Consider the following 27,777-nt stretch of genomic DNA (forward strand, 5'->3'; position numbering starts at 1 on the left):
TGGAGAACCTGGGTGGCCCTTATGGAAGAACATTCCTGAGAACCATTGACCCAAAGGCCGTTCTTACCCTGGAGATCAGATCCAATTTGTAATACTTGATAAAAGTGTGGGGCTTAGCCCAAATGGCAGCTGCACAAATGGCATCCATGGGGGCCCTAGAGTGGAAGGCAACAGATGCTGCAATAGCCCTAGTTGAGTGAGCTTTGATTTGGCCAGGCTTAGATCCTTCCATAAGTGAATATGTGAAGGCAATGCAATCCCTGAGCCATTTAGACAAAGTAACTTTCGATACTGCGCCTCCCATTCTAGGACCTGCAAAGGAAATGAAAAGCTGGTCCGACTTGCAAAAGGATTTAGTTCTGTCCAGATAGAAATGTAATTAGTATGAAGTGATACTCTGTCCTTATGAAAGATCAGATAAGGGCTCTTTATACATGATGCCTGTAATTCAGAAATTCTTCTAGCTGAAGTTATAGTCACCAGAAATAAGGATTTCCATGACAGGAATTTTAGATCACATGTCACAGCTGGCTCAAAAGGGGGCAGAGAAAGAGACTGAAGAACCAAGGACAAATTCCATGCCTCCACCGGCTGTCTGATGGGAGGCCTGCTGTGGAAAATACCCTTGAGGAAGGTCTTGCAAAGGCGAGAGTAAATAAGTGGCACTCCATCTGACCCGTTATGGAAGTTGGAAACAGCTGCTAGATGGACTCGAATGGTGGAAGCTGAGGCCCCATTGTCGAACAGTTCAGCCAGATAATGAAGAATAGTGGCTACGGGGGCTGAGAACGGGTCTATTTTCTGATTATGTGACCAAATAGAGAATTTTTTCCTGATTATGTGACCAAATAGAGAATTTTTTCCATTTGCCCCTGTAAAGTTTTCTGGTGGATGGTTTATGAGAGGCCAAGATAATATCACGTACGGGTGAAGAGAGGGTTTCCTGCCTGGCAACTAACAGAAGTGGAGAAACCAAGCTGTCAGCTTGAAAGTGGACAGATTCGGGGGAGTCAGCCCTTGTGGGTGAGATATGAGGTCCTGACGAGTGTCTAGGATCCAAGAAGGTTGTAACAGATGAGGTCGAAGGAAGGGAAACCACACTTGACGAGGCCAGAATGGGGCAATGAGAATCACTCTGCTTCTCAAACGAACACCTTTCCTTAGAATAAGGGGGATCGGAGGATAAGCTTAAAGGAGAGCCATGGGCCAATCGTGAGTCAAGATGTCTCTCGATGACTCCCTGAGAAGGGGAAAGAGGGCAAAGTAGCTGCTGCATTTTGTGTTTGAGGGAGAGGTGAAAAGGTCGCAGCATGGCTGGCCCCAATGGGTGAAAATTTCCGCCGCCACACACACTGGTTGAAAGACTACTCGTGAGGATGAAGAATGCATTTGCTCAGCCTGTCCGCAATCATGTTGGAGCTCCCCGGGATATGCATTGCGATCAGAAAACGGTTGGAATCTATCGCCCACTGCCAAATTCTCTTGGCTTCGTGACATAGGTGGTAAGATTTGGTCCCTCCCTGTTTGTTTATGTACCAGACCACGGACATGTTGTCCGACTGGACAGTAACCATTCCGGATGGAAAGAGCGGATGAAAAGCTTGCAACGCCAATAACACCGCTCTTAACTCCAGGACATTGATATGCAAGTTGACCTCTACATTGGACCACATGCCTTGGACTGACTTTACTTGGAAGTGCCCCCCCCCCCACCCCATCAGGGAAGCATCTGTGGTAACCGTGGCGTTGGGCTGGGAGAGACTGGAAGGGGTGACACCAAAGATTTTTGTCTGTAGTCATCCACCAGAAGAGATCTAGTTTACAAGTGTTGGTGATGAGAATCTGTGAGCTCAGGGGGTGAAGAATGGGTATCCACTGGGCCTGAAGGAGCCATTGTAGTAATCTCATGTGTAGTCTGGCTAAGGGAACTATAGGGATGGCTGCAGCCATAGATCCCAAGGCTTGGGAGGCTTCCCTTGCAGACACCTTTCTTTGACAGAGTATCACCTGAACATATGCCCTTAGTCTCTGAAGCCTATGGAGAGGATTTGAGATCAGGCTTGACTGGGTGTTGAATACTGCCCCTATGAATTCCAGTTGTTGTGAGGGTTGAAGGTTGGATTTCTCCCAATGTATGGTGATGCCTAGTCACTCTGCTAGAGCCAGGGTGTAGCGGAGGGCCCTGACCAGAAGACGCTTGGTGGGGGCGGAGAGGAGTCAATCATCTAGGTATGGAAACACCTGGAATCCCTGAAGTCTCACCACTGCAAAGCATTTTGTGAACATTCTGGGGGGTATCGAGTGACCGAAAGGCAGGGCTCTGAATTGATAGTGACCGGCTCCCAACCGGAAGCGAAGGAGGCTCCTGGAATGCTTGTCCATCTTGATATAGTAATACACATTCCGATAATCTAATGAGCACATCCACACACCCTCCCGCAGAAAGGGGAGGATGGTTTGAATCGTGCCCATGCAGAATTTGGTCTGAACAACCGATTTGTTTAGTTGGCTGAGATCCAGAATGGGCCCCCAGTCCTCTGTTTTCTTTGGCACCAAAAAATCTCAAGTAGAACCCTGATCCGCACTGATCTAGGGGGACCTGTTGGATGGCTCATTTTTGACATAGCTTTCGTATTTCAGAAGCTGCCTCCTCCATTTGACTGGGTGAAACATTGGGAAGGGATTTCAGGTGTCTTGGATAAGCTATTAGGGGAATATGGTAGCCTCTGGTAATGATTTCTGCACCCACTGATCATTTGTAATGGACAGCCAGGCAGCTTGGTGCAGAGAAAATTGCGCCCCGACTGCTTCCAGAGGAAAGCAATCGGGCAGTGCCTCAGGAGTGCTGATACAGTCTATCCGAGAAGGAATCTCTGGAGTCCTGGTTCCGGGGACCCTCTCTGCCCCAAAAAGGACATCTTCCATTATTGGAACCCCATCTGCCTCTGGAGGAGTCCTCATCACGTGCGTCTCGGAAAGGACCTTGTGCCACATCTTCCCGCTCCTCTGATTCCTGGAGAAGGAACACTGAGGTTTGGAAAAAGCCAACAGCAGACAAGGTCTTCCCACCTTGCTCGCACCTGGCTAATGTATCCTTGATCTTAACACCGAACAGAGCTGATGGCTCAATAGGGGCATTTAGAAAGGAAGACTTGAAAGAGTCTGCGAGGTCACAAATGTGCATCCAGGCGTGGTGTCACATGACTACGCCTGCACCCGCAGCTCTAGCTGCTTCTTCGGTTGCGTGTGACAGCAACCTCATGGATGAATTAGATATTGATTCTAGGGTGGCAAGTTACGAAGCAACTTTATCTCGTGCTCCATCAGATACTTGGCCCACGAGGGTTCCGAAGAGTTCGGAGATAAGATCTTTCTGGAGCCTTGTAAAATGTACCAAAAAGTTCAGAGACCTAACTGCAAAGGTCGCTGACGCAAAGACTCACTTCCCTAACCTGTCCAATGCCCGGGACTCTCTGTTGGGCGGGTGAACAGCAGGACTCCCTTCTGCAAGTCCCTTTTTCGTGGCTGCCACCACCACCATAGCGTCTACTGGCAAACCACTAGACCAATGGGGCTGATCCTCTGGAGGGGAGAGTACCTTGTCTGATTATTTGGGGGTGGCCTCAATGGAATAAGGGCTCTTCCATGCCCGTTGCATGATGAGTTTAACCAACTCATCGGCGGGGGGGGGGGGTCACCCAAGAAGTAGAAGGCCGAGAGCGAAAGGCCTGTAGGAATACGGATTCCTCCGAGGAAGGGTTGGAGGACTTCCAGTCTCCCCTCTGTTTCAAGATTTCCATGATGTCTCCGATCGTCAGGGGGTGACCATGGGAACCCTTCCCTATCATCATAGTCCGTATCTTCCGTGAGGGACTCCTCTGGGGAGTCCATGTGTTTCCTCTTACACACCCGTTTCCAAGGGGGTTCTTCTGTGGGAGCATCTGAAGAAGACTCAGAAAGGGAAATACCCTGTGTAGGGGTTTCCTGGGCCTTGTGTTCTCGGAGTCCTGGGGGGGGATGGCCTTTGACAGCTTCGGCTCAAAAGGAACTGGGGGAATAACCAATGGAGGATAGCTAGAAGCAAGCACCCTCTCCATCACCTGGAAAGCGGGCCCACCTGAACAGGAGTGGGAATCCAGAACCGAAGAAGACAAAATCAGAACCGTGGTCACACCCTGCTCCAGACGGTCTGCCACCGGGGAAAGAGCCTCAAGCAGACTCGGAGCAGTAGTCACCCTCGAATCCGAAGTAGGGACCGACAAAACCGTAGGAACCGAGACCGGAACCGGAGGTTCCATCTCCCAAGCATGAGACTGAGGAAGGGTGGGTTCCAACGGAACCGACACCCAAAGTGGTCTCGAAGCCTCAGACAGTGTCGTCGTCGGTGCCAAGGAAGGGAGTCCTATAGAAAAAGCTGGATAAATGAGCCTTGGAACCGAGGGATCCAAGGGAGGAGAGTAAGTAGGGGTTGCTGGAGTAATGGTCTAGGCGGATTTGAAATTCCCATGGCGGTCAGCAGCTAGCCAAAAAGGAGCACCACATCTAATTCGGAAAGGCTCCTGGTGGATCTCACCGATGCCCCTGAGGGGGAATCAGGCCAGTCCAAAAAGGGGCTGCAGGCCTGTCTGGCAAAGGGATCCACAGTCGATGAGTACCGTGTCCGTGGTGTATCACAGAACGGCACTGACTATTCCAATTTCAAAACTGGCAACAACGGTATGTTTGGAGCCGTGAACAGGCTTAGAGCAGAGGTTACAACAGGGGTGGATGACAAAAACGATTCTGAGTTGGTTGTCGGAACAGATATCAGAGCAAAAATGGGCGATGTCAGTGCCGAGACAGAAACAGATAAGCTGATCGTAACCGAGGCAGTAGATGGCACCGTAGTCGCTGGTGCCGGGGTAGGTGCAGATAAGGCGACCTCGGTAAGCTTCGCTGGAGCCGAGCTCGGAACCGAGGAGGCAGAATGGTGCCCTGAGGAGGACTTATGGGCCTTGTGTTTATGATGAAAAGACATGTTTCCCGTATCTGTCCATCGTTTGAGAATCTTTGTTCAGAGGATGAACTGATGAGGATGTCTCAGAAAGTTCCTTCTTGGTGACTGCTGCCACCACCATAGCAGCTACAGGTTCTTGGTAGGGGCTGACAAAAACATGTTTGGCCTCCGAGGGACTGGTTCCATAGTGTCAGGTGACCTCCATGCCTTTTGACTGACCAAGTCCATTAGCTCATCAAAAGGCAGAGACACCCAGGAGGCTGAAGGTTGAGATCCTAAAGCCTTCAGGTACACAGACTCCTCATCAGAAGGGTTGATGGTTTTCCAGCTGCCTCTCTGCTTTAGGATCTCCAGGATATCTGCAAATGAAGTATCTTCAGAGGATGACCATGGGGACCCTTCTGACTCCTCAAAGTCAGTGTCTGAGGTGACGTACTCATCAGGAGAGTCTATATACTTCCTCTTGCATGTCCTCTTTCGAGGGGGCTCCCAGTGGGGTATTCTGGGGAGGCCTCAGAAGAGAGGGGGTTCACCCAATGGTGGTTCCTGAGGCTCTGAAAAGTACAGTTTTTTACCTACCATAAATGTAGATGTCTGATAGACATGCAACTGCAGTCGTAACATGTGGGTTGTCCTGCCTCAGGCAGCCCTCGGTCGGCCGGATTCCAAAGTCTGGGTCTGACGTCGGCTGATGTCGCATTTCTCTCCGACGTCAGAGCGGCTGGAGTATATAAGCATCAGCCGACGCCATTTTCTTCAGTGCTTCTTGCCCCAGATGCCAGGTGCCCTCTAAGGAAGGCTGTAATCAAATTGGAAGACAAAAACAGGATTCCAAACAAATACATGAGCAATAAAACAAATACACCATAACAGATATCCCCAGCTAAGAGTGAGGGGGATATGAGTGGACCCTAAGCATAGAGGGGTATGGAGGGAGGGAAAACCCGACTGCAGTTGCATGTCTATCGGACATCTACATTTATGGTAGGTACAAAACTGTACTATGTCCTTCAAGAATGCAACTGCAGTCATAACATGTGGGTAGAATACCATAGCTTAGCTGGGGGAGGAGGTATGCTCTAGGAAAGAGATGGTGAGGCAATCAAACCCTGCAGGACTGCCGAAGCAAAGCCTGCTCTGGATCTTCTAGAATGCAGCTTCTAGAATGTCCTTTGTAGGCACCCCTCTTAATAATGCTGTAGAGGTGGCTGTAGCTCTGGTGGAATGTGGTCTGACATAAGCTGGAACAGTCTTTCCATGAAAGGAATAACAGAATCTGATGCAATGTCCAATCCATTTAGAAATAGTCTGTTTTGAAATTGCTTTTCCTTGGACTGCAGGGGCGTAAGCTACAAAAAGCTTTTCAGACTTCCTACTGGCCTTGGTTCTGTCCAGGTAGTATCGAAGCTGTCTATGAATGTCCAAGGTATGCAAAAGCCTTTCCCCCCTATTCTCAGGATTGGGGAAGAAAGCAGGCAGATGAATGGCTTGATTTAGAGAAACCCTAGATACCACCTTTGGCATAAAGGTAGGGTTGGTCCTTAATGAAACCCTGTCTCTGTGGAAAATAATAAAGGGTGGTATTGCCATTAGGGCCTGTAGTTCCGAAACCCTTCTTGCTGAGGTAATTGCCAACAGGAAGGCTGTTTTCCATGAGAGAAATTGCAAGTCAACTGAAGCTGCTGGCTCAAAAGGAGGTAGAGTCAGTTTTTCTAAGACAAAATTGGGGTCCCAGGCTGGCACTGGGGCCTTTCTTTGTGGCTTAATGTTCTTTATTCCCCTGAGGAATTGTCTTAGTAAGTGGTGAGAAAAAACAGGAGGATCAGTGTTGTATCTAGCTGAAATAGCAGATGCATGTATCTTTATTGAAGAATATGAGAGGCCACTCTGTAACATATCTGCCAAATATTCCAAGATAAGTGGGATGTTCAGTAATGATGCATCATGCCCTTTGCTGGTATTCCAATTGCTGAATCTTTTCCACTTTGCTAAGTAGACCTTTCTGGTGGACGGTCTTGAGCCTCTGTTAGTATCCGCTGAACTTCCTTGGAGAGAGATAAGTTGAAGTTATTTATGGGATCTCCCAGGCTGTTAGCTGCAGAGTCTGAAGGTTTGGATGCAGTGTTTCGAAATTGTGTTGATTCAAAAGTAGAGGCCACTGAGGGAGGGCCCACCTCCTGGTGTGACATATGCTCCGTAGTAGTGGGTACCAGTGTTGTCTTGGCCAATCCGGAGCTATTATGATTCCCTTGGGCTTCTCTGCTTTGATCTTTAGTAATACTGAGGTCATCAGTGGCAGAGGTGGGAATGCATAGATTGCTAGGGAGTTCCAGTTGAATGAAAGAGCATCTATTTTCCAAGCCTTTGGATGGTATGTCCTTGTGCAAAATTTTGGTAGGAGATGATTGAGAGGCAAATAGGTCCACTTCTGGCTTGCCCCATGTCAAAGTGAGTTGTCTGAAAGCCTTCGGATGTAACCTCCACTCGTGTGGATCTGTGAAATTCCTGCTTAGGCTGTCCGCCAACACATTGTCTTTTCCTGGAACAAACTGTGATTGTAACTGGATGTTTAGACTCAGTGATTTCTCCCAAAGCTGCATTGTCAGTCTGCAAGGGGGGTAAGAGTGGGTGCCCCCCTGCTTGTTTATGTACCACATCACAGTGGTGTTGTCTGTCTGTATCATTAAGTGACCTTGCTGGAGTTGGTTTTGAAAAGCCTCGATAGCATGCATTACTGCCAGCATTTCCTTTTGATTTATATGCAGATGTGTTTCCTTTGGAGACGATTGTCCTTGTATACACCTGCCTTCCATGTGCGCCCCCCATCCGAGGTCTGAGGCGTCTGTAGTCATGGTCTGTGTTATCTGTGGTTTTTTGAATGACATACCTGTGTTTTCCTGGCTCACCGAGGCCCACCATAGGAATTCCTTTTGTAAGCATGGAATGAGCGGTATGATTGTCTCCAAGTTGTTGCTGTGCTGAGACCAAACGCTTTTTAGGTACCATTGAAGCTTTCTCATGTGTAGTTTTGCTAATGGAACCAGTAGAATGCAGGATGCCATGTAACCCAGGGCCTGTAGGAATCTCCTTGCAGTCATCTGGGTGAGTTCTGCTAAACCTTTGAAGTATTGAGTTAACTTCTCTTGCTTGTCTTCTGTCAGGTAAGCCATTTGAGAGGCTGTGTCTAGTTTGGCTCCTAAGAAGATTATTTGCTGGGATGGCTGCAGTCTTGACTTTTGGAAGTTGACTGTGTATCCCAGAGCTTGAAGTAATCATATGACATATTCCAGATTTTTTGTCAACATCAATTTGTCGTCCGCTTGTATGAGGCAGTCGTCCAGGTACGGGTAAATTTGTATACCCTGGGGCCTGCAATGAGCAATTACTGAAGCCAGGCATTTTGTAAACACTCTGGGCAGTAGATAAGCCAAATGGCAATGCTGAGAATTGATAATGCTCTGGCCCTGCAAGAAATCTGAGGTATCTTCTGCAGCTGTGTCTGATAGGGACATGCAGGTATGCCTCCTTGAGGTCCAGAGTAATCAGCCACGACTCCTTGCCCAGCATGGGAAGGAGTTGCTGTAGAGTCAGCATTTTGAACTTTGGTACAATGAGAAAGGTGTTTAATGCGGACAAGTCCAGTATTGGTCTCCATTGAGTTTCTTTTCTTGGAACAAGGAACAGTCTTGAGTAAAACCCCTGTTCTTGTTCTTGTTGTGGAACTCTTTCTATTGCTTTCATTTGATTTAGCAGAGAGATTTGCTTGATAGCCTCTGCCCTTTGATGTTGTGGTAGATTTGGCATGCCTTGCTTTCTTGGTAAGGTATGAAAATGAAACCTGTACCCTCAGTCTATAATGTCCAAAATCCATTTGTCCTTTGTCAGTCTGTGCCAATTTTCTGCAAACAGAGATAATTTCCTGCCCAAGGGAGCTTCTAGTTGTTCCCTGGTAGGCGGTAGTAGAGGAAAGTCATTGAGATTGTGGTTGTTGGGCAGGAGAAACCCCTGCGTCACCTCTTTGGTTTCCTGGCTGCCATTGACGTCCCCTGTAAGGGCCTCTGTATTGGCCTCTTCCTCGGCCACGTCTGTTCTTACCCCTTTGAAACTTGTCTGGATTAGGAAAGGACCAGTTTTTTGAAGGCCAATTCCTACTGAATCTGGGGGGTTGAACCTGGAGGAAATCCTTTACAGTTTGAACTGATTTTGCTTTTTCTTCGATGGTCTTTAACACATCCTTAGCATTTGCACCAAAAAGCTTGTTCTTTTCCAAAGGTGCATCCAGAAGTTTTGCTTTACATGATCTGGTAGAGGTTGATCTTTTAACCAAGCATGTCTACGCATCACTGCCCCTGTCATAGCTGCCCTACATGAAGCTTCCAGTGCATCATATCCACACTGCAGGAAGTGATTGCTTACTTGCTGAGTGTTATGTACAGCTTCCTGCAAAGTCTTCCTGTCTAAAGGATCAGGAGAAGCTAATGTTTTTTGTAAATCTTCTAAGAGATAATCCTGATATTGGAACATATGAAAAAGGCAATTTAAAGCTCTCATAGATAAGGTTGTGGATGTGTAAACCTTTTTACCCCATCTCTCTAATGACCTTGCTTCCCTGTTGGAAGGCAAAGGATTTTTTGAGGTGGAGGCTGAAACTCCTTTAGGCCCCTGTGAAATAGTTTCCAAATCAACAGTATGGGCCCTGAATAAATGGGAATGAGTTTATGGGACCCTGTAACACCTGTCTGGCTTGGCTGGGGCAGGAGGGAGAGAATCAGGGGTAGCACTAGAATCAGAATACAAATCATCCAGAACATCAAGTACAGGAGGAATAGCTAAGGGCCTGTGCTGAGGCTTCTTAAGGAAAGTCCTAAGGCGTTTCCTGGAATCAGAATATTCCTGGCCCTGCCACTTGAAATGTTCCCTCATGGTGTGCAGAACTTCCCCAAAAGAAATATCCTCAGGAGGGGAGGCCGAAGGTATGGAATCTTCTGCATCCGAGTCCTCATAGGTCTGGAAGAGCTCTTCCTGGCTATCAGAGTGGACAGAGCCCTCAGAGTCTTCATCTGAAGGAGTAGGGTCAGAGGGTTCAACCCGGGCCTTTATCAGGAGGAGGCTGGGATGCTCTCTCAGGATGGGTCTGTGAACCTCTAATCATGGAAATTAAATCAGCAGCCATGGACATAATTTGTGTCTCCGGAGTCGGCTGAGGTAAGGATTTAGAAGTAATAAGCTTTGTTTTGCTGGCTGCCTTAGCCCTAGTGTAGGCCTTAATAGACATGGCCATAGGAGGCCTGGCAGCTCCACGTGCAGGAGTGACCTTGTCTACAGCAATGGTCTCGGGCATTTCCTCGGTTTCGGTATCCGGAGGAAAATCTATAACTGGCGTCGGAGTAATGTCTGGAATCGGAGTCGTCGGTAATGCGGTGTCTTCGGTTCGGAGCGGTGGAGAGACCGTCTCAGAGGGAACCGGAGCACTCGCGCTAGGTTTTGGCGTGGAGTCGGTGGTAGACACAGGCCAAGGATGTCGGTCCTGGTCTTTTCGCTTTTTGGGAGTTTGCGATGTCGGAAGATCCGACGGCATGGTGTAAGCAAATTTATCGCCGAAAAAGTCTTCAGTGAACTCCGCCCGGCGCCTGAGAGTGCGCTTGTTGAAGCGAACACAGGCTACACAGGCCGAGACGTCGTGGTCTGGGCCCAGGCAAGGGAGGCAGTAAGAATGGAAATCCTTATGAGGTATTTGTTTACCACAAAAAAGACAATTGTTAACTTTTTCAGTAAATTCTGACATCGGCTGAGGCAAGAAAAAGGTCCCCAATGGGGTACTTAGCTTTTTTTGATGACTTCGGTATCGTAGAATACAGGAGCTGACCGACCGGCACTTGCGAACTGCTTCTGCTTCGGGCACCGCGCGGCAAGAAAGACTGAAGAAAATGGCATCGGCTGATGCTTATATACTCCAGCCACTCTGACGTCGGAGAGAAATGCGACATAAGCCGACGTCGGAACCAGACTTTGGAGTCCGGCCGACCGAGGGCTGCCTGAGGCAGGACAACCCACATGTTACGACTGCAGTTGCATTCTTGAAGGACATCTCTGCTGTCCTGTGGATGAGGTGGTGCAGAGACAGCAGTCGGTGCCCTGGGGGGATGAATGCCAGTATCCCTATGTAAAGCTGTACAGGGGGACAGCACACTCATCAGCTCGAAAGGAGAACCCACCAGTTCCGAGGATATCTCCGGCTCCGATGAGACAGAGGACACCCGTGGCCCCAGAGAGACCAGCTCCAAGGCTGATGTAGGAGCTGAGCTCACCTGAGCAGACGCACCAAGGGGTAGGCTCAGAGCCGAAGAAGTTCGCGTCTGAGCATCCCTCCCCCGGGGCCGACCGGAGAACCTCAGCTCCCAGACACCCCGGATGGCACCGAGAGTGTCGGAGTAAATACTGGTTCCGTAATCTCCGAAGGGGGTCCTGGAAATGACTGTTCTACAGTAAAGTGCTACCAGACACCCCGGCTCCGAAGACCCAGCTTGGCTCGGAGGAGGAATAACAGTGGATGTAACAGTCATGGAAAGCTCTGAGACCTGTTGGGTCAGAGCTGAGAACAATTTAGCTAATGCCAGCGACTTCAAGAGTCTGCGCACCACCTGCTCCACGTCATCATCAGACAGGCTCCTAGTGGACCTGGAGGATAGATATGGTGAATGACATCTCTCCACAATGACAGATCTGAAGGTAGGGGAGACCAGTGGAATATCAATGGACTGGCTCCGAGACATGGTATCTTTCAGCTCCGAAGACCATGGGGCCGAAGAACCAAGTTTGTCAATAATGATTACCTCCGTCGGTTCAGAGGCGTGTGGAGCCGAGGAGGTAGATGGCTTCAAAATTTTAGGCAATTTTTCCGGTGGCATGGACTGAGACGAAGAGACAGGAGATGACCTTTTAGATGGTTTGTCCCTCTTAGAAGAAAAAGTGGACAAAGAAGAAGAAGCACTCTGCACAGCTTCCTCAAAGGTTGCTTTCAACAGCCCCTTGACAATCAACTTGTTTCTCCTCTCCTGTAACACACGTGCACTAAAGGAGTGACAGAAAGTGCAATTCTCCTGGAGATGGATTAACTTTTTTGGAATTACAGCAATTTCCAGACTTTGCATTTACTAGCAATCTTTTTTATACATTTAGGGGAATTTCCACAACTTTTCTCAAGTCACAGGTAAAATGAAACAAAGATTCACAATTCATTCAAATGCAGGAAGCCTATCCTTCTGCAGTTTGAAAATTCACAATTTTGGGAAACTCTATTTTGCTTCAATAATTTCTTTCATCAGTATTCATGAAACAAGATACTTTACACTGAAAGAACATCTACCTAAATACATTTCTTTCAACAGTTTAATACAGTCATTCTGCACATCTTTGGTAAAAATTCCGGCAATTTACTACACATTTCTTTTGGTAAGCAAACGTCCAACAATTTACTTAAGACTTCATTAGTAAGTAACCTTTCAGCAGTTTTCATATCACTTTGTAAAATCTTTTAACATTATTATTCTGCCACTATTTCCCATGCCATACAATTCTTTTAAAACTTGGTTTACTATGGCTGCTCCCACAGCCTAGCCTTTTTGCACAGACTTATTTAAAATAGATCACTTTGAACTTCACTTTTGTTAGACTTAACATTAAGTCAGAAGTACACTCATACTTTCTCAGTGTAGTTACTCAAAAAGGAAAATTATACTTTGCCAAAACGTACGAGTCTACCAAAAACCATGCACTCAGTTCTCTCTTTCTGGACATGGATATGATAACACACAGAAAGTAGCACTTTTACAAGTAGGAAGACTAACTCAGTGGCCATTACAACTTTCAGACAATGATGCAGGAAAGGACAGTATTGTGGTCTATAGATAAGACCAAACTGTATTCGAAAAACAACCAGTACAGTATATGGTCAGACTGGAGATACTATTCTATACAGTAAGTGCATTTGGCACAAAAATAACATGAGCATATACTTAATTTTTCAGCAAGTAATAAAAAAAGATCTTACATTTCTGATTGGACATCCACCACAGGTTCCAAAAGGTCTGAGAAAAAAAGTCCAGGTATACCTCTAAATAGACCCACAGGAATTTCCTACTGCTCCACATTCTACTGACATAAATTCCAAAACTGGCGTCTTTCAAGTGTCTACTCTTGGTCGCAGCATTCCTTTTCCTACTCAACAGGAAAACATCTCTACTTGAATATTAATGGCTCTTACTCTCTAAAATCTCTCTCTCTGCTTTTATAGCCCTTCCTTTTACAGGAAGGATATATGGCCTAACATTCTGGGCAAGTGTAGGACAACAGAATGGGCTGTCAAAAATAGACTGGGTGTATAGAACATAACACAATTTGTTTTTTTAAATTGTTCTAAAAAAATCCAGAATACATCTTTCAAAAAGTACAGTTTTGTACCTACCATAAATGTAGATGTCTGAGAGGTATGCATCTGCAGTCCTAACAAATGGGTTGTCCTGTCCACAGGCAGCCCTTCGGTCGGCCGGATTCCAAAGTCTGGGTCTGGCCTCGGCTGATGTCGCACTTCACCCGACGTCATAGCTGCAGTTCTTCGGGTATAAAGGTATCAGCCGACGCCATTTTCCTCAGTGTTTCTTGCCCCAGATGCCAGGTGCCCTCTAGGAAGGCTAAATTTGGATAAATGTAAAAGTTTCCAAATAACAGAGAGCAAATAAAAATAAACATGTATATACATATATACAAACAAATACACCATAATAGATTCCCCCAGCTAGCTAGAAGATGGGCAAATACCCTAGGAGTACCACAGAGGGAAGGAGGAGGGTAATCCTGACTGCAGATGCATACCTCTCGGACATCTACATTTATGGTAGGTACAAAACTGTACTATGTCCTTCAAGGATGCATCTGCAGTCCTAACAAATGGGTAGAATACCATAGCCAATCTGGGGGAGGAGGTAATAATAAGATTATGGTGTAGTTAAGATCCCTTGCAAAACAGCAGTGGCAAAACCTGCTCGGGATCTGGAGTATAAGGGTAGATTATAATGCTTGGCAAATGTATGCACGGAGCTCCAAGTAGCAGCCTCTAAAATGTCGTTGGTAGCCACTCCTCGTAAAAAAGCTGTAGTAGTGGCTGTAGCCCTTGTGGAGTGAGGTCTGATGTTTTCTGGAGTTGTCTTTCCATGGTAAGAGTAACAGAATCTAATGCAATTTCCTATCCACTTAGAGATTGTCTGTTTTGAAATTGCTTTTCCTTCCATTCCTGTTGCATATGCTACCAGTAGCTGGTCAGTTTTTCTATTGCTCTTGGTTCTGTCCAGGTAGTAGCGCAATTGCCTATGTACATCCAAGGTATGTAATAGTCTTTCTCCCCTGTTCTGTGGGTTGGGGAAGAATGTAGGCAGGTGGATAGTTTGGTTTAAAGATACCCAGGAGACCACCTTTGGCATAAAAGTAGGATTAGTTCTCATGGACACCCTATCTTGATGGAAGATAAGGAAGGGCTGTACTGCCATTAATGCCTGTAATTCAGAAACCCTTCTTGCTGAAGTGATTGCAAGCAGGAAAGCAGTTTTCCATGATAAGTACTGTAATTCTGCTGTTGCTGCTGGCTCAAAAGGAGGGAGTGTCAACTTTTCTAGCACAAAGTTCAAGTCCCATGCGGGCAATGGTGGCTTCCTTGGTGGTTTTACATTTTTAATTCCTCTCAGAAACTGCCTGAGTAGAGGATGTGAGAAGACTGGAGGGTCCATGTTGTATTCTGCTGAAATAGCTGATGCATGAATCTTAATGGAAGAATAGGACAGGCCATTGTGGAAAAGCTCTGCCAAGTATTCCAGGATGTTAGCTATGTTTACCAGTGACACATTTACTCCTTTCGCTGCACTCCAAATGAGATATCTTTTCCATTTTGCTGAATAAGTTTTCCTTGTTGAGGGTCTGCGAGCCTCCAAGATAATGTCTTTAACCCTTTGAGATAAATCTGGGTTATTTTGTCTTATGCAATGTTCCAGGCAGCTAGCTGCAGCGTTTTTAGGTTTGGATGCAGGGTTTTGAAATTGTTCTGTGTTAGCAGTAAGGGAACTAGGGGCAGAGGCCATATTTGTTCCCGAGACATACTCCTCAGTAATGGGTACCAATGCTGCCTCGGCCAGTCTGGAGCTATCAGGATGATCCTTGGGCGGTCTTCTTTGATCTTCAATAGCACCTTGTGCATCAAAGGAAGAGGTGGGAATGCATATGCTGTCAGGTTTTTCCAACTGAAAGATAGGGAGTCCACCTTCCAAGCAAGTGGGTGGTATGCCCTTGTGCAGAATTTTTTCAATTGGTGGTTGTGTGGGGATGCGAATAAGTCTATTTCTGGTAGTCCCCATTTCCTTGTAATGGATTTGAAGATGTCTGGATGCAGCATCCATTCATGGGCATCTGTGGTAGTTCTGCTTAGGATATCTGCCAGTATATTTTCTTTTCCTGGTACAAATATTGCCTGTAGCTGAATGTTGAAGCTCAGGGCCACATTCCAGAGGTCCATTGCCATCCGACATAGAGGGTATGAATGTGTGCCTCCCTGTTTGTTGATGTACCACATAACTGTGGTGTTGTCCGTCCTTATCAGCAATTGACCCTGTTGAAGAAACGGTCTGAATGTCTGAATTGCCAGTTTTACTGCCAGCATCTCCTTTTGATTTATGTGTAGGTTCAGCTGGTCTTGAGTCCATAAGCCTTGTATGCACTTGTCCAGCATGTGTGCCCCCCATCCGAGGTCCGAGGCGTCCGTGGTGATAGTCTGGCTTGGTTGAGGGCTGCGGATGGGCAGTCCTTTGTTCAATTGACAGGCCTGAGCCCACCACTGGAATTCTTGCTTCAGACATGGAATTATTGGAATTTGTGTTTCTAGGCTGTGCTTGTGCTGAGACCATAAATTCCTTAGGTACCATTGCAACTTCCTCATATGTAGTCTGGCATGTGGAATCAATATTATGCAGGATGCCATGTAACCCAGGGCTTGCAGGACTTTCCTTGCTGTTAGCTGGTTCTGCATTGTTAATGCCATGAAATAGAGAGGAAGGTGCTTCTGCTTTTCTGCTATGAGGGATGCCATTTGATTTGATGTGTCCAGTTCTGCACCCAAGAAAGTTATCCTTTGGGATGGTATCAGCCTTGACTTTTTTATATTGACTGTGTATCCCAGGGCTTGCAGTAGATGAATGACCTTTTCCAAATCTTTTGCTAATTTGTTTTTGTTGTCTGCTTGTAACAGGCAGTCGTCCAGGTAAGGGTAAATTTGAATTCCCTGAAGCCTGCAATGAGCAATTACTGATGCCAGGCATTTCGTGAATACTCTGGGCGCAGTAGATAAGCCAAAGGGCAATGCTGAGAATTGATAATGCTCTGATCCTGCAAGAAATCTGAGGTATCTTCTGCAATTTGGTCGTATGGGGACGTGCAGGTATGCCTCCTTGAGATCTACAGTTACCAGCCAAGACTCCTTGCCCAGCATGGGAAGAAGCTGCTGTAGGGCCAGCATTTTGAATTTTGGAACAATGAGATATGTGTTTAGAGCGGACAGGTCGAGAATAGGTCTCCATTGGTTTTCTTTTCTTGGCACCAGGAAAAGTCTGGAGTAAAATCCTTGCCCTTGTTCCATAGATGGTACCTTTTCTATAGCTCTCATCCTTATTAAGTGGTGTATTTGTTCTAGAGCTTATGTCTTTTGATTTGGAGGTAGGTTTGGCATTCCTCTCTTCCTTGGTAGAGTATGGAAGTGAAACCTGTAACCTTGGTCTATTGTCTGTAAAATCCATTTGTCTCTTGTGATGTGATGCCAGTTTACTGAAAATAAGGCTAGCTTTCCGCCTAAGGGTGCTTCTAGTTGTTCCCTGGTAGGCGGTCTCAGAGCCAAGTCACTGTGATTGTCCTGTGGAAGTGGTAGTGGCTGGATCTGTGGCAGTACTTCGCTGGTTGTTAGGCTGCCACTGACGTCCCCTGTAGACACCTCTGGATTGACCCCTGCCTATTGGCCGCCTATTCCTGTCTCTCTGTGCTCTGGTGGTGTCTGGAAAGGACCAATTCTTGGAAGGCCAGTTCCTACTAAACCTTGGAGGCTGGACCTGTAAGAAATCCTTGACTGTCTGGACAGATTTTGCTTTCTCTTCCACCTTCTTCAGCACCTGCTGTGCAGGGGAGCCAAACAAATTGAGCTTATCCATGGGAGCATCTAGGAGCTTTGATTTAACATGGTCTGGTAAGGACTGCTCTTTTAACCATGCATGCCTTCTGATCACTGTACCAGTCATAGCTGATCTAAAGGAAGCCTCCAGTGCATCATAGCCGCATTTTAAGGAATGATTACTGACCTGCTGAATGTTATGTACCATTTCCTGAAGAGATTTTTTGTCTAATGGTTCAGGCGAGGACAGTTTTTTAGTTAACTGATCTAACATAAATTCCTGGTACTGAATCATGTGGAATTGACAGTTTAAGGCCCTAGCCGAAAGAGTAGCAGAAGTATAAACTTTTTTACCTCATCTCTCTAAGGCCCTAGATTCCCTTTTAGAGGGGAGGGGGTTTTTGGCAGAGGTAGCTGCTACTGCCTTGGGTCCCTGAGAAATAGTTTCTGGATCTGCAAAAGGAGCCTTATACAAATGATAATGTGTGTCTGGAACCCTGTAGTATCTGTCGGGCTTAGCAGGGGCCGGAGGAAGTGAATCAGGAGCAGTACAAGCATCACTAAATGCATCATCCACAACAGTAAGCACTAGAGGAATGGCTAAAGGCCTATGCTGTGGCAAATGCAAAAAAGTCCTAAGCCTTTTCCAAGAGTCTGAAAAATCCTGGCCCTGCCATTGAAATTGTTCCCTCATAGCATGCAAGGTTTCCCCAAAAGAAAATTCCTCAGGCGGAGAGGCAGAAGGAATGGAGTCTTCTGCATCAGAGTCCTCATAAGGAGAATAAGGGCCCTCTGGAGGGTCTGTATTTTCTGAATCATCAGAGGAGTAATCTGAAGAAACTGGCTCAGGGGGCTCTGCTCTAGGCCTCTTCTCTGGAGGTGGGTGAGAGGCCCTGTCAGGGTGAGGTTGGGATCCCCAGATCAAAGAAATGAGATCCTCTGCTAGACTAAGCATTTGAGTACTAGAGCTAGGCCTGTGAGAGGGGGTCTTAGCAGGCACAGTCTTGGTTGATTTTGCTGCTTTAGCCCTGGCAAAAGCCTTAATCGACATGGATGCAGGGGGCCTAGCAGCTCCACGTGCAGGAGTAGATATATCTAAAGGAATAGTATCAGATAAATCCTGTGAACCTGCAAGGGCAGGCGGGATTTCAGTAGCAGATTCAGCCATGCTGGAAAAGGCCTCGGTAGGAGGCAAGCTTTCGGCCGAAGGAAGAACCGAGGACTCGGTTTCAGCCGAAACCGAGACACTCGCGGTTGACTTAACCACGGTTTCGGCCGAAACCGCGGACCGCGAGTGTCGGTCCTTTTCCTTGCGCTTTTTAGTTAATTGCGAAGTCGGAGTTTCCGACGGCATGTTGTAAGCAAAAGCGGAGCCGAAAAACTCCTCAGCAAATTCCGACCGACGTCTAAGTGTCCGTCGGTTGAAAGAAGCACAGGCTAGACAAGCTGCTACGTCATGGTCTGGGCCTAAACAAGGTAGGCAGTAAGAGTGGAAATCTTTATGAGGTATTTGTTTCCCACAAGTTAAACAGTTATTCACTTTTTCTGACATCGGCTGAGGCAAGAAAGAGTCCCCAACGGGGTACTTAGCTTTTTAGAAGTCTTCGGTAGCAGTAATCTCTGGTTCTGACCGACCGGCACTTGCGAACAGCTTCTGCTTCGGGCGCCACGCGGCAAGAAAGACTGAGGAAAATGGCGTCGGCTGATACCTTTATACCCGAAGAACTGCAGCTATGACATCGGGTGAAGTGCGACATCAGCCGAGGCCATACCCAGACTTTGGAATCCGGCCGACCGAAGGGCTGCCTGTGGACAGGACAACCCATTTGTTAGGACTGCAGATGCATCCTTGAAGGACATCTAGGTACATACCTTTGCAAGTCGTGCTCTCTTGATAAGATCATTAAGTTTCCGTAGGGCAGCATTTCTTGGTAAGCTCTGGATATCCTTGAACAGATCATGCGCTTCCATCTCAAATAGCTTTCGGTTCTCTGTATTTTGCAGGGGTTTCGACCAGAAGGAGCCAATGTAAACCCGCACAACTTCAGGAGTGTTTATCACTTTTCCTAGTGACCACATAAGTGCACCATACACCCTCATCAACTGTTGAGTGTCTACTTGGTCTGCCTTGTTAAGCACAACCCTGATCTTGTCATCCTGACCACGGAAGGCTTTGATTGCTTCTGAGAACTCATCAGAAATGTCCAGTTTATGTGCATCAAAAAGGAGAATGATACGGTCAACCCGCTCAGCAAACCACCGTAAAACTTGAGTGAAGTCATAGCCTGAAACATGAAAACAAGAATGTTACAGGATCAATTAGTAACAGGACTTCTAATCATGTAGCCTGTTTCAGAATTGCAGTACAAGGGATTTAGAAGTTTAAAGTCCTCATGGAGAGGTTTCCTTAAAGTATTACATAACCTTTAAAGGTAATACATGCTGTGCTTTTAGATATTTTCCTGTCTGTTTCTGCAGTCTTCATCACTGGGCAATGCCCATTTTAAAGCCCCTGTTTATACTTCCATTCAATGAATGAGCAAAGGCTATGTCAACTGATCACAATTAACCTTTTTCAGACATGACTGATCAATATATACAATAAATAGCTAAATAGCATCAAACAATGTAACTGCATCAATGTTAAATAAATGCAAAACATACAGATTTCCTTACATAAATGTTATATGTTTATAATTTTTAAAGAACATGTTTTCATTAACTATACTGCTAAGTGATTCCAGTATTTTGCAGCTTAATAGTAAATGTGATGGCTGAAGTTTCCAGAATTACTCTTCTTATAAAAGATGTTGCATTTGCTGTAATCTCACTTTGCTGTACATTAGAAAAGTGTGAATCACCAGAAACATTCTTAACTACATAGGTCTTTAACTTCAATAATGTAATCTTAATAGATAGAACTTATTTATTAAACTGCAAGTAGCAAGGGCTTGCTTCCTTGGTTGTCTGCAATACTGGGGGATGGAGACCTTTGTTAACTTAAGCAGGAAGTATCCACTCCATAGTGGGAACATGTTGGGATAAAATTCTATCACTACAGAAACGTTACAAGGCAGGTAAGGCTGTTGCAGCTTCTTTCCTTACTCTATCATAATCATTTGGTCCAAGCTCCTTGCAGATGGCAAGTGAAAGTCTCCTAATATGGAAGGGCTGTGCGCTATTGAGTCAGACAGGGGAGGTGGGGGCATTGAACAGACAATCCGTACTGAAGAAAAGGCATCTGATATCATCTTCTGTTGTGGGGATGTGGGACATGGTGGTGAGGAATGGACTAATTTAGCGGGCATCTACCCTTTGTATGTGTTGTGATAGCTTTCTCTTAACATATAAATATGCCTGCAGTCTACTGCAGCTGTCTTTTCTAGGATGGTGTCATAGGTCAAATGTCCTCAGGTACTCCTGGGCATTCCAGCACCTCTCACATACCTTGTCACATTCCTGTTCCAAAGCAAATTATAGGTAACTGGCACATGTAGCTGTCGTACCTTTAACTCCACACAGTGCTGCTGATCTTCAGCTTCCAGAAATTTAAAAATGTAAGCAGTTAACCAGGACGTCATCTGTTGTACTGCATTCATCTCACAGAGTTTTAAAACGTGGCATGTCTACTCTTTCATATAAAGATGAAGATACAGATAGGTAGTGCATTTATACTGTTTGAAAGTAATACTGTGCTGCTTGCACCTCTGTTTGCTTTCTAACAGCTACTGTGCACCATGAAAGCCCATCTTTACTTTTTTTCCCTGTGGTTAAATGTACATGGCACACCAATATGAGGTTTGAATATCTTCGCTTTACTCACATGCACATTACTATGCAACTAATCATCATCATGCAGTTGTCTACCATAGCCTTAAACACTATCTTGTTCTCAAAAATTTCAGGTGCTACATGCATAAGCAGTGATGTGTTTGTTGCTGAAACCAAAAGACAGCCTTTCTAAGTGATGTGTTTAATATTGCTAAAATAGGAAACAATGCTACGATAAGAAATAAGTTATTTACTTACCATAATGTTCCATCTGTGTTGTCCATTTTCATTCTTCCTCAACTGTTGGGTTCGGATCGGATCCTCCGATCAGACTTGGCCATTATTAAAGCCCGTGGTAACCAAAAAGCTCTTGAGCTCCTCCCTTATCAATAATGAACCAACCCCTAACATACCCCAGATTTTGTTTGCTGATCTACCTGAAATAAGACATTTTAAATATATATATTCCACAGAGAAACTATATCTGGAGCTCAGCATCAAGGACAGTAGTGTCCTTATAACAACTCGTTCTTCCAGAAATCCTTTGTGAACAAGGTTAGGGGCTGGTGGGTGGGAAGCTGAGGAAGAATGAAAATGGACAACACCGATCAAATATTACGGTAAGTAAATAACTTCTTAATCCAATGTCAATTTTCATTCTATCCTCATCTGTTGGGACGGAGTCTCCAGCTACCTAAATTCCCAGGTAGACTCTAAGGAAGGATATTCATAAGCACAGCTGAGCCAAAGGTTGCTCTACCCCTCAAGACCAGATACAGTTTGTAATGAGTGATAAAGATATGAGGATTGGCCCATGTTGCAGCAGCACTTATGTGGTCCATGGATGCCCTAGATAGAAACACTGAAGACGTTACTATGGACCTAGCTGAAAGGGGTCTTAAAGGTTTTGGTAATGTTAGACTCAAATTATTACAGTTGAATGATATGCAGTTCGCTAGTCATCTGACTAAGGTTACTTCTGCAACTGGTTTTCCCAATTTAGTGTCTGCAAAGGATACAAATAATTGATCTGTCTTTCTAATTTATTTTGTTCTATGCAAATAAAAATGTAATTGCCTGTGAACATTTAATAGATGCAACATGTATTCCCCTTTACTCTCAAATTTAGGAAAGAAAAGTGGCAAATTACTGGACTGATTAATACTGGATTCTGACACCACCTTATGTTACTCTGTCCTTATGGAAGATCATGTAGGGAAGTTTAGAGGACAAGTTCTGAAATTCTTCCAGCAAAGGTAATGGCCACTAGAAAAACAGTTTTCCAGGACAAGACCTTAAGGTCACATTTATCTGCTGGTTCAAAGGGAGAATGAATTAAGGCCTTGAGTACCAAATTCAGATCCCATGGAGGAGTAGGATATTTGTACAGGGGTCTTAGTAGGACTGCGCCTCTCAAAAATGGCTTACAAAGGTTAGAACAGGCCAGAGAAACTTTTTTTAAATCCAACATCCATCATTAAAAACTGATGCCAAAAATTCAAGTATGCTACGTATAGGAGCTGAGAAGAGGTCAATGTGCTTTTGCTGGGCCCAGTAAACAACAAACCTTTTCCCATTTACTTGTGTAAAGTCCTCTTGTAAAAGGCTTATAGGAAGACAAAAGAATACAATGGACAGGGGAAGAGAGCACAGGTTGTCTGGCTATTAAAGCAATTGGAAAAACCACACTGTTAACTTGAGATTTCAGATATCCCAATGAATTATGCCCGTCAGGTGAGACAGGAGGTCTGGAATCGGATCTTCAAGGTTGGTAAAGCAGATGAGGCCAAAGAAAGGGGAACCAAAACTGTTGACGCCAGTAAGGCACAATGAGGATGAACTTGCTCTTTAACCTGGCAGCTATCTGCAAAAATTTTGGGATTAGGGGAATTGGTGGGCAAGTATAAAAAAGACAGTGGGGCCTATCGTTGAGTAGAGCATTCCTCTGCGATTCCCCCGGTGGGAGGATTAGGGCAAAGTAGCTGCTGCATTTGTTGTTTAGGAAAGAAGCAAAAAGGTTGCAACAAGACTGGGCCCATTGACAGAAAATAATTTTTGTCACTTCCATGTTGAGAGACCACTTGTGAGGAAGAAGAATGGACCTGTTCAATTTGTCTGCTATCACATTAGACTTCTCCAGAATGTGCGTTGTTATGAGAAAGCAGTTGGATAAAATGCCCTTTGCAACACACTGAGTGCTTCTTGACACAAAGGGTAAGGATTTGGTTCCCACTTGCTTGCAAGGCCTACAACGCTGAGTACCGCTCTCATCTCTAGAACATTGACATGCAAACTGGCCTCTTTGGGGGACCAGGTGCCTTGGACTGTTATCCCCAGGAAATGTCCCCCCATCCAATATGGGAAGCATCGGTGGTCACTATGGCCTTGGGCTGAGGGAGAATGAAAGGATGCCTCTGTAGAACCTGATCTGAGTGAATCTACCACCAGAGATAGTTCTTGCATCCCTGAATGATTCTTATTTGTGCTGACATGTGCTGGTAAAAAAATTAACCGTTGTGTTGCTAGCATCCATTGAAGAATTCTCATATGAAATCTGGCTAGAGGAACTAAGGTCATGGCAGCTGACACTTATCCTAAGGCTTGAAAGATCAAGCAGGCTGAAATCTTGGTCCTGCAAATTATTATTTTCATAACCTGGAATCTGATAATCTACACTCTTGAAAAAGGAAGACAAGCTGTCACTGACACTGTGTTGAAAACTGCTTCTATGAACTCCAAGGTTTGAGTTGGTTGTAACTGAGAATTCTCGTAATTTATTGTTATTCTCAGATAATAACAAATCTGAGGAGCCTGATCTCTTACTCTTGTTAGCAGATGCCTAGTCAGGGTGGTAATAAGACAGTCTTCTAGACATGGAAACTCTCGGAATACCTGCAGTTTCAGGTGGGCTGCTACTAATGTCATGAATTTGGCGAACACCCTGGTGGCTGTGGTGAGACCAAAGGGCATTGCTCTAAACTGATGGTGACTGGCTCTCAGGCGAAGTGTAAATACCTTCTGCATCGACTGTTCATCTTTATGTGATAGTACACATCCTGAAGATCAATAGTGCACATCCATTCATCCTTGCCCAAGAAGGGTAGTAAAATGGACTGATCCATGATCATCCAAACCTTTGTATGCTGGACTGACTTGTTTGGAATGCTGAAATCGAAAACTGGTCTCAGGTCCCATTTTCTTTGGCACTAAAAAGAATCTTGAGCAAGTTCCGGATATTATTTGGTCTGGTGGGACCTCCTGGATGACTCGCCAGGCTCTCTAGTGCAGGGATAATCAACCCCTGATTGCCTCCAGAGGGCAACAATTGGGCCTTCTTTCAGGTGTGCTGATAGGGTCTGGCAGAGAAAGAATCTCTGGACCCCTTGTTTTGCAGGCCTCCTATGCCGCAAGGACAGCATCGCCCATTCAAGTTCCCCCCCTCTGCCCCTAGGAGAACTACCTCCACATGTATCATGGAAAGGACCCTGGGACTTTCTGAACCACATCTTCTGACCACCCAGTTGATTCCTAGAAAATAATCTTTGGGGGGGGGGGGTCAAAAAATACCCACTGCAGAGAGGGTCTTTGCATTCTTTTCACACCTGGAGATATTCCTTCACTTTTGGGCCAAAAATGAACTGCCATTAAAAGGAGCGTTGATAAATGACAACTTGAAAGGATCTGCAGAGTCACATAAGCGCATTCAGGTATGTCTTCTAATGGCTATATGCCAGAACATGCTGCCTTTAAGGCACCTTCGGCTGCATGCAAGATAAGCCTCATGGATGAATCTGAAATGGATTGGAGGGTAGCCAACTGAGAGGCCACAGACGACTGAGCCAAAGCAGTAATGGTCCCTGAAAGGGATTTTGAAAGATGCTTGATCAAGTCCTTTTGCAGCCTGGTAAAATGTGCAAACAGTTCAGCAACCTAACAGCAAAGGTTGCTGATGGATAAACATGCTTCCCAAATCTGTCAATTTCCCTAGACTCCCTGTTAGGGGAAAAACATATCAACTTTATTCAGCAAGTTCCTTTTTGGCTGTCACAGCCATGGCCATGGCATCCACTGGAATCCCCTTACTCCAGAATTCTTTCCTGACAGGTGGAGTCAGAATCCAATCTGACCTCTTAGGGACTGGCTCAACTGAGTCAGGTTCCTTCCACGCCCATCTGAGATCATCGATGGGCAGAGTAACCCAGGAGGTAGACTGGCCAGCTCTGAAGTCTTTCAGAAATACTGATACCTCCAGTGAAGGGTTGCTGGAAGACCAGCCACCTCTCTGTTTAAGGATCTCAAGAATGTCTCCAAATGAGATGCCTTCTGGAGGTGATAGTGGGGACCATTCTCCCTCATCAAAATCAGTATCCTCAGTGACTGACTCTTGTGGAGAGTCCAAATGCCTTTTCTTGCACTTCCCATTCTGAGAAACTTCTTTGGTGGGATGCTTCGGTGAAGTGTCGGAAGAGACTGTAAGACCCTGATGGTGGTCTGGATGCCTTAAGCTGGCTGTCCCTGTGTTGCAGAATGATACGGGTCTAAGCGCAGAGACATATGGGAACTAGATTGGAGATCAAAGGGAGTTGGATCCATCCATCCTGTTGGAGCAGAGAATACTCACTTCACTACCTCGAAGGCAGACTGCTACGAGAAGGAAGATATTGTCTCCGAGAATGCAAGCTTCTAAACCGCTGCCTCCCTCTGCCCCAAGAGTAATCTCTTAGAGGAGGAAGTCGGAGCTAAGCTATCCAATGCTGAAACTCCGAGGGGCACAGATGGCTCTGAAAACCTCAGAGAAGATTCCCACGCCTCAGAACCGCCAAAGCTGGTGCGCTCAGAGAAGTCTTAGAATCCAAAAATAATAGTATATTCGGATCTGAGACAGATGGACCCAGGAGGTTTGGATCCAGGGACTCTGAAACAACCAGAATCAGAGAAGGAGTAGGCAATGGAGATGTCACACATGGACGGACTCCTTGACCCAAGGGGGTAGGAACTGTGAGAACATCTATCTGTATCTTGGCCGAGAGGAATCTCCTTATCATTCTGTCCACATCTTTCTCAGTTAAGACTTCTGGAAGAATGATGAATCAAGGGATGGTGACCTGAACAATGTCCTTCAAGAAAGAGAGACGGTACCCTTGAAGGCACAGGATCCATACTAGGAGAATATTTTGTCCTTGGCAAGGTCTTTGGATCTGAAGAGATTGGATCCAGAGATTTTCTCATGGGATCTGAAGGGGACTGGATCTGAGCAACTTTTGGATCCGATTTGGATTTCTTCTTTGATGGCTCTGATGAGGGAGTCGAAGAAGTGGAAAGTCTTGGGGACTTGCAGAAAGTCTCTTTAGTCTTAGACTTGGGGAATTGAGCCACAGCAATAGGCTCTCCAAATGAAGAAGAGAGCAATCTTTTTAAGATGAGTTTATTTCTCCTATCTGCTAAGGTTAAAGTTTTTACAAACAGAGCAATCCTCCTGTAAGTGTTGAGGGCCTAAACAATAAACACAAAGTGTGGGCATCAGACAGAGGCAATTTATGCCCACATTTCTGACACTTTTTGAATCTGGCAGGTCCCTTAACAGACATGACAACCGACAGGAGAGAAAAAGAAAGAAATACAGAAAAGTTTTTTTTCTTTTCTTTTCTAACTTAGCAAAGAAAGAAAAGGGAAAAATTAGAATAATGGTACACAGAACTACACTAACATGTTTGAAGGAAATTACACCAGAAAGAAAAAAGGGATACCAACGATGGTAAAGTAGAATAAAATATATTTAAATCAAAGCTGAAAACATAAGAAATAATCACTTATCTTAAATAAATGCTCAAGAGCTATGGCTAACCACATCTTTTGCGAAAAGTGGCAAACGAGATCTGGGGTACGTTGGGAGTTGGTGCATTATGGGTAAGGGAGAAGCGCGAGAGCTTTTTGATTACCACAAGCTTTAGTTACGGTGGAGTCGGATCCAAACCAAACAGTTGAGGAAATAATGAAAATTGACATCAGATCAGAGCTCTCCAGTAAGCACTTCAGGTCCAGATATTTGAGAAAGTGGATCCAATGCCAGCATATTTAACACTTGCAAGTGACACTTTCATGGTGACTGGATGTCACCAATCTCTCCTCAAGCAGCAAAGAGCCAACTACAGCTCTTTGCTAAAGTTTGACAAAGGTGTTTGACACAGTTGAATACCATCCTAGAACATACATAATTTTTGAGTGTCCTATGACAACTCAGAACACTGTCAAATCATGACACAATCATCTATGGTGATTCTATTGAAAAAAATGTTGTCACCATTACAGACAACAGCAGCTCTCCAGTAGAAAAGTACAGTTTTGTACCTACCATAAATGTAGATGTTTGAGTGTTCACCCTGCTGCTGTCATCACACTTGAGTTATGCTGCCGTCAGGTGGTCCCGCAGTCGGCCTGAGTTCCCAAGTCTTGGTCCGGCGTCGGTTGCTGTCGCTTCTTCCCTGAGGCATCCGACGCCATTTTCTTCAGTTTTTCTTGCCCCAGATGTCAGGTGCCCCCAACAGGTAGGCAAAATATATATATATAGCTAGATAAAAATAAAACAATACCTTTAGGCACAAGCAAATACACCACAGAGGTTGTATAGGATAGAGTGGTATAGATAAGTTCAGCTAGTCCAGAGGGGATGGAGGGAGGGTAACCTGGACTGCAGCACGGCGAACACTCGATCATCTACATTTATGGTAGGTACAAAACTGTACTATGTTCATCGTGTTACCCTGCTGCAGTCATCACACTTGGGTTGAATCCCAAAGCTAAGGATGGGAGGTGG

General features: G+C 45.5%; 1 protein-coding gene across 1 annotated transcript in view; it reads right to left on the reverse strand.

Annotated features, from left to right (window-relative positions):
- Positions 1 to 27,777, reverse strand: part of EHD4 (EH domain containing 4) — an 886,342-nt gene that overhangs the window by 291,598 nt on the left and 566,967 nt on the right. Inside the window, exon 4 of the mRNA XM_044074173.1 lies at positions 19,065 to 19,477. Coding sequence (XP_043930108.1) covers positions 19,065 to 19,477 — 413 coding nt within the window. The remainder of the gene's footprint in view (positions 1 to 19,064; positions 19,478 to 27,777) is intronic.

Source organism: Protopterus annectens, chromosome 6.part0 (assembly GCF_019279795.1).
Source record: "Protopterus annectens isolate FY-2018-M chromosome 6.part0, PAN1.0, whole genome shotgun sequence".
Classification (NCBI taxonomy): Eukaryota; Metazoa; Chordata; order Ceratodontiformes; family Protopteridae; genus Protopterus; species Protopterus annectens.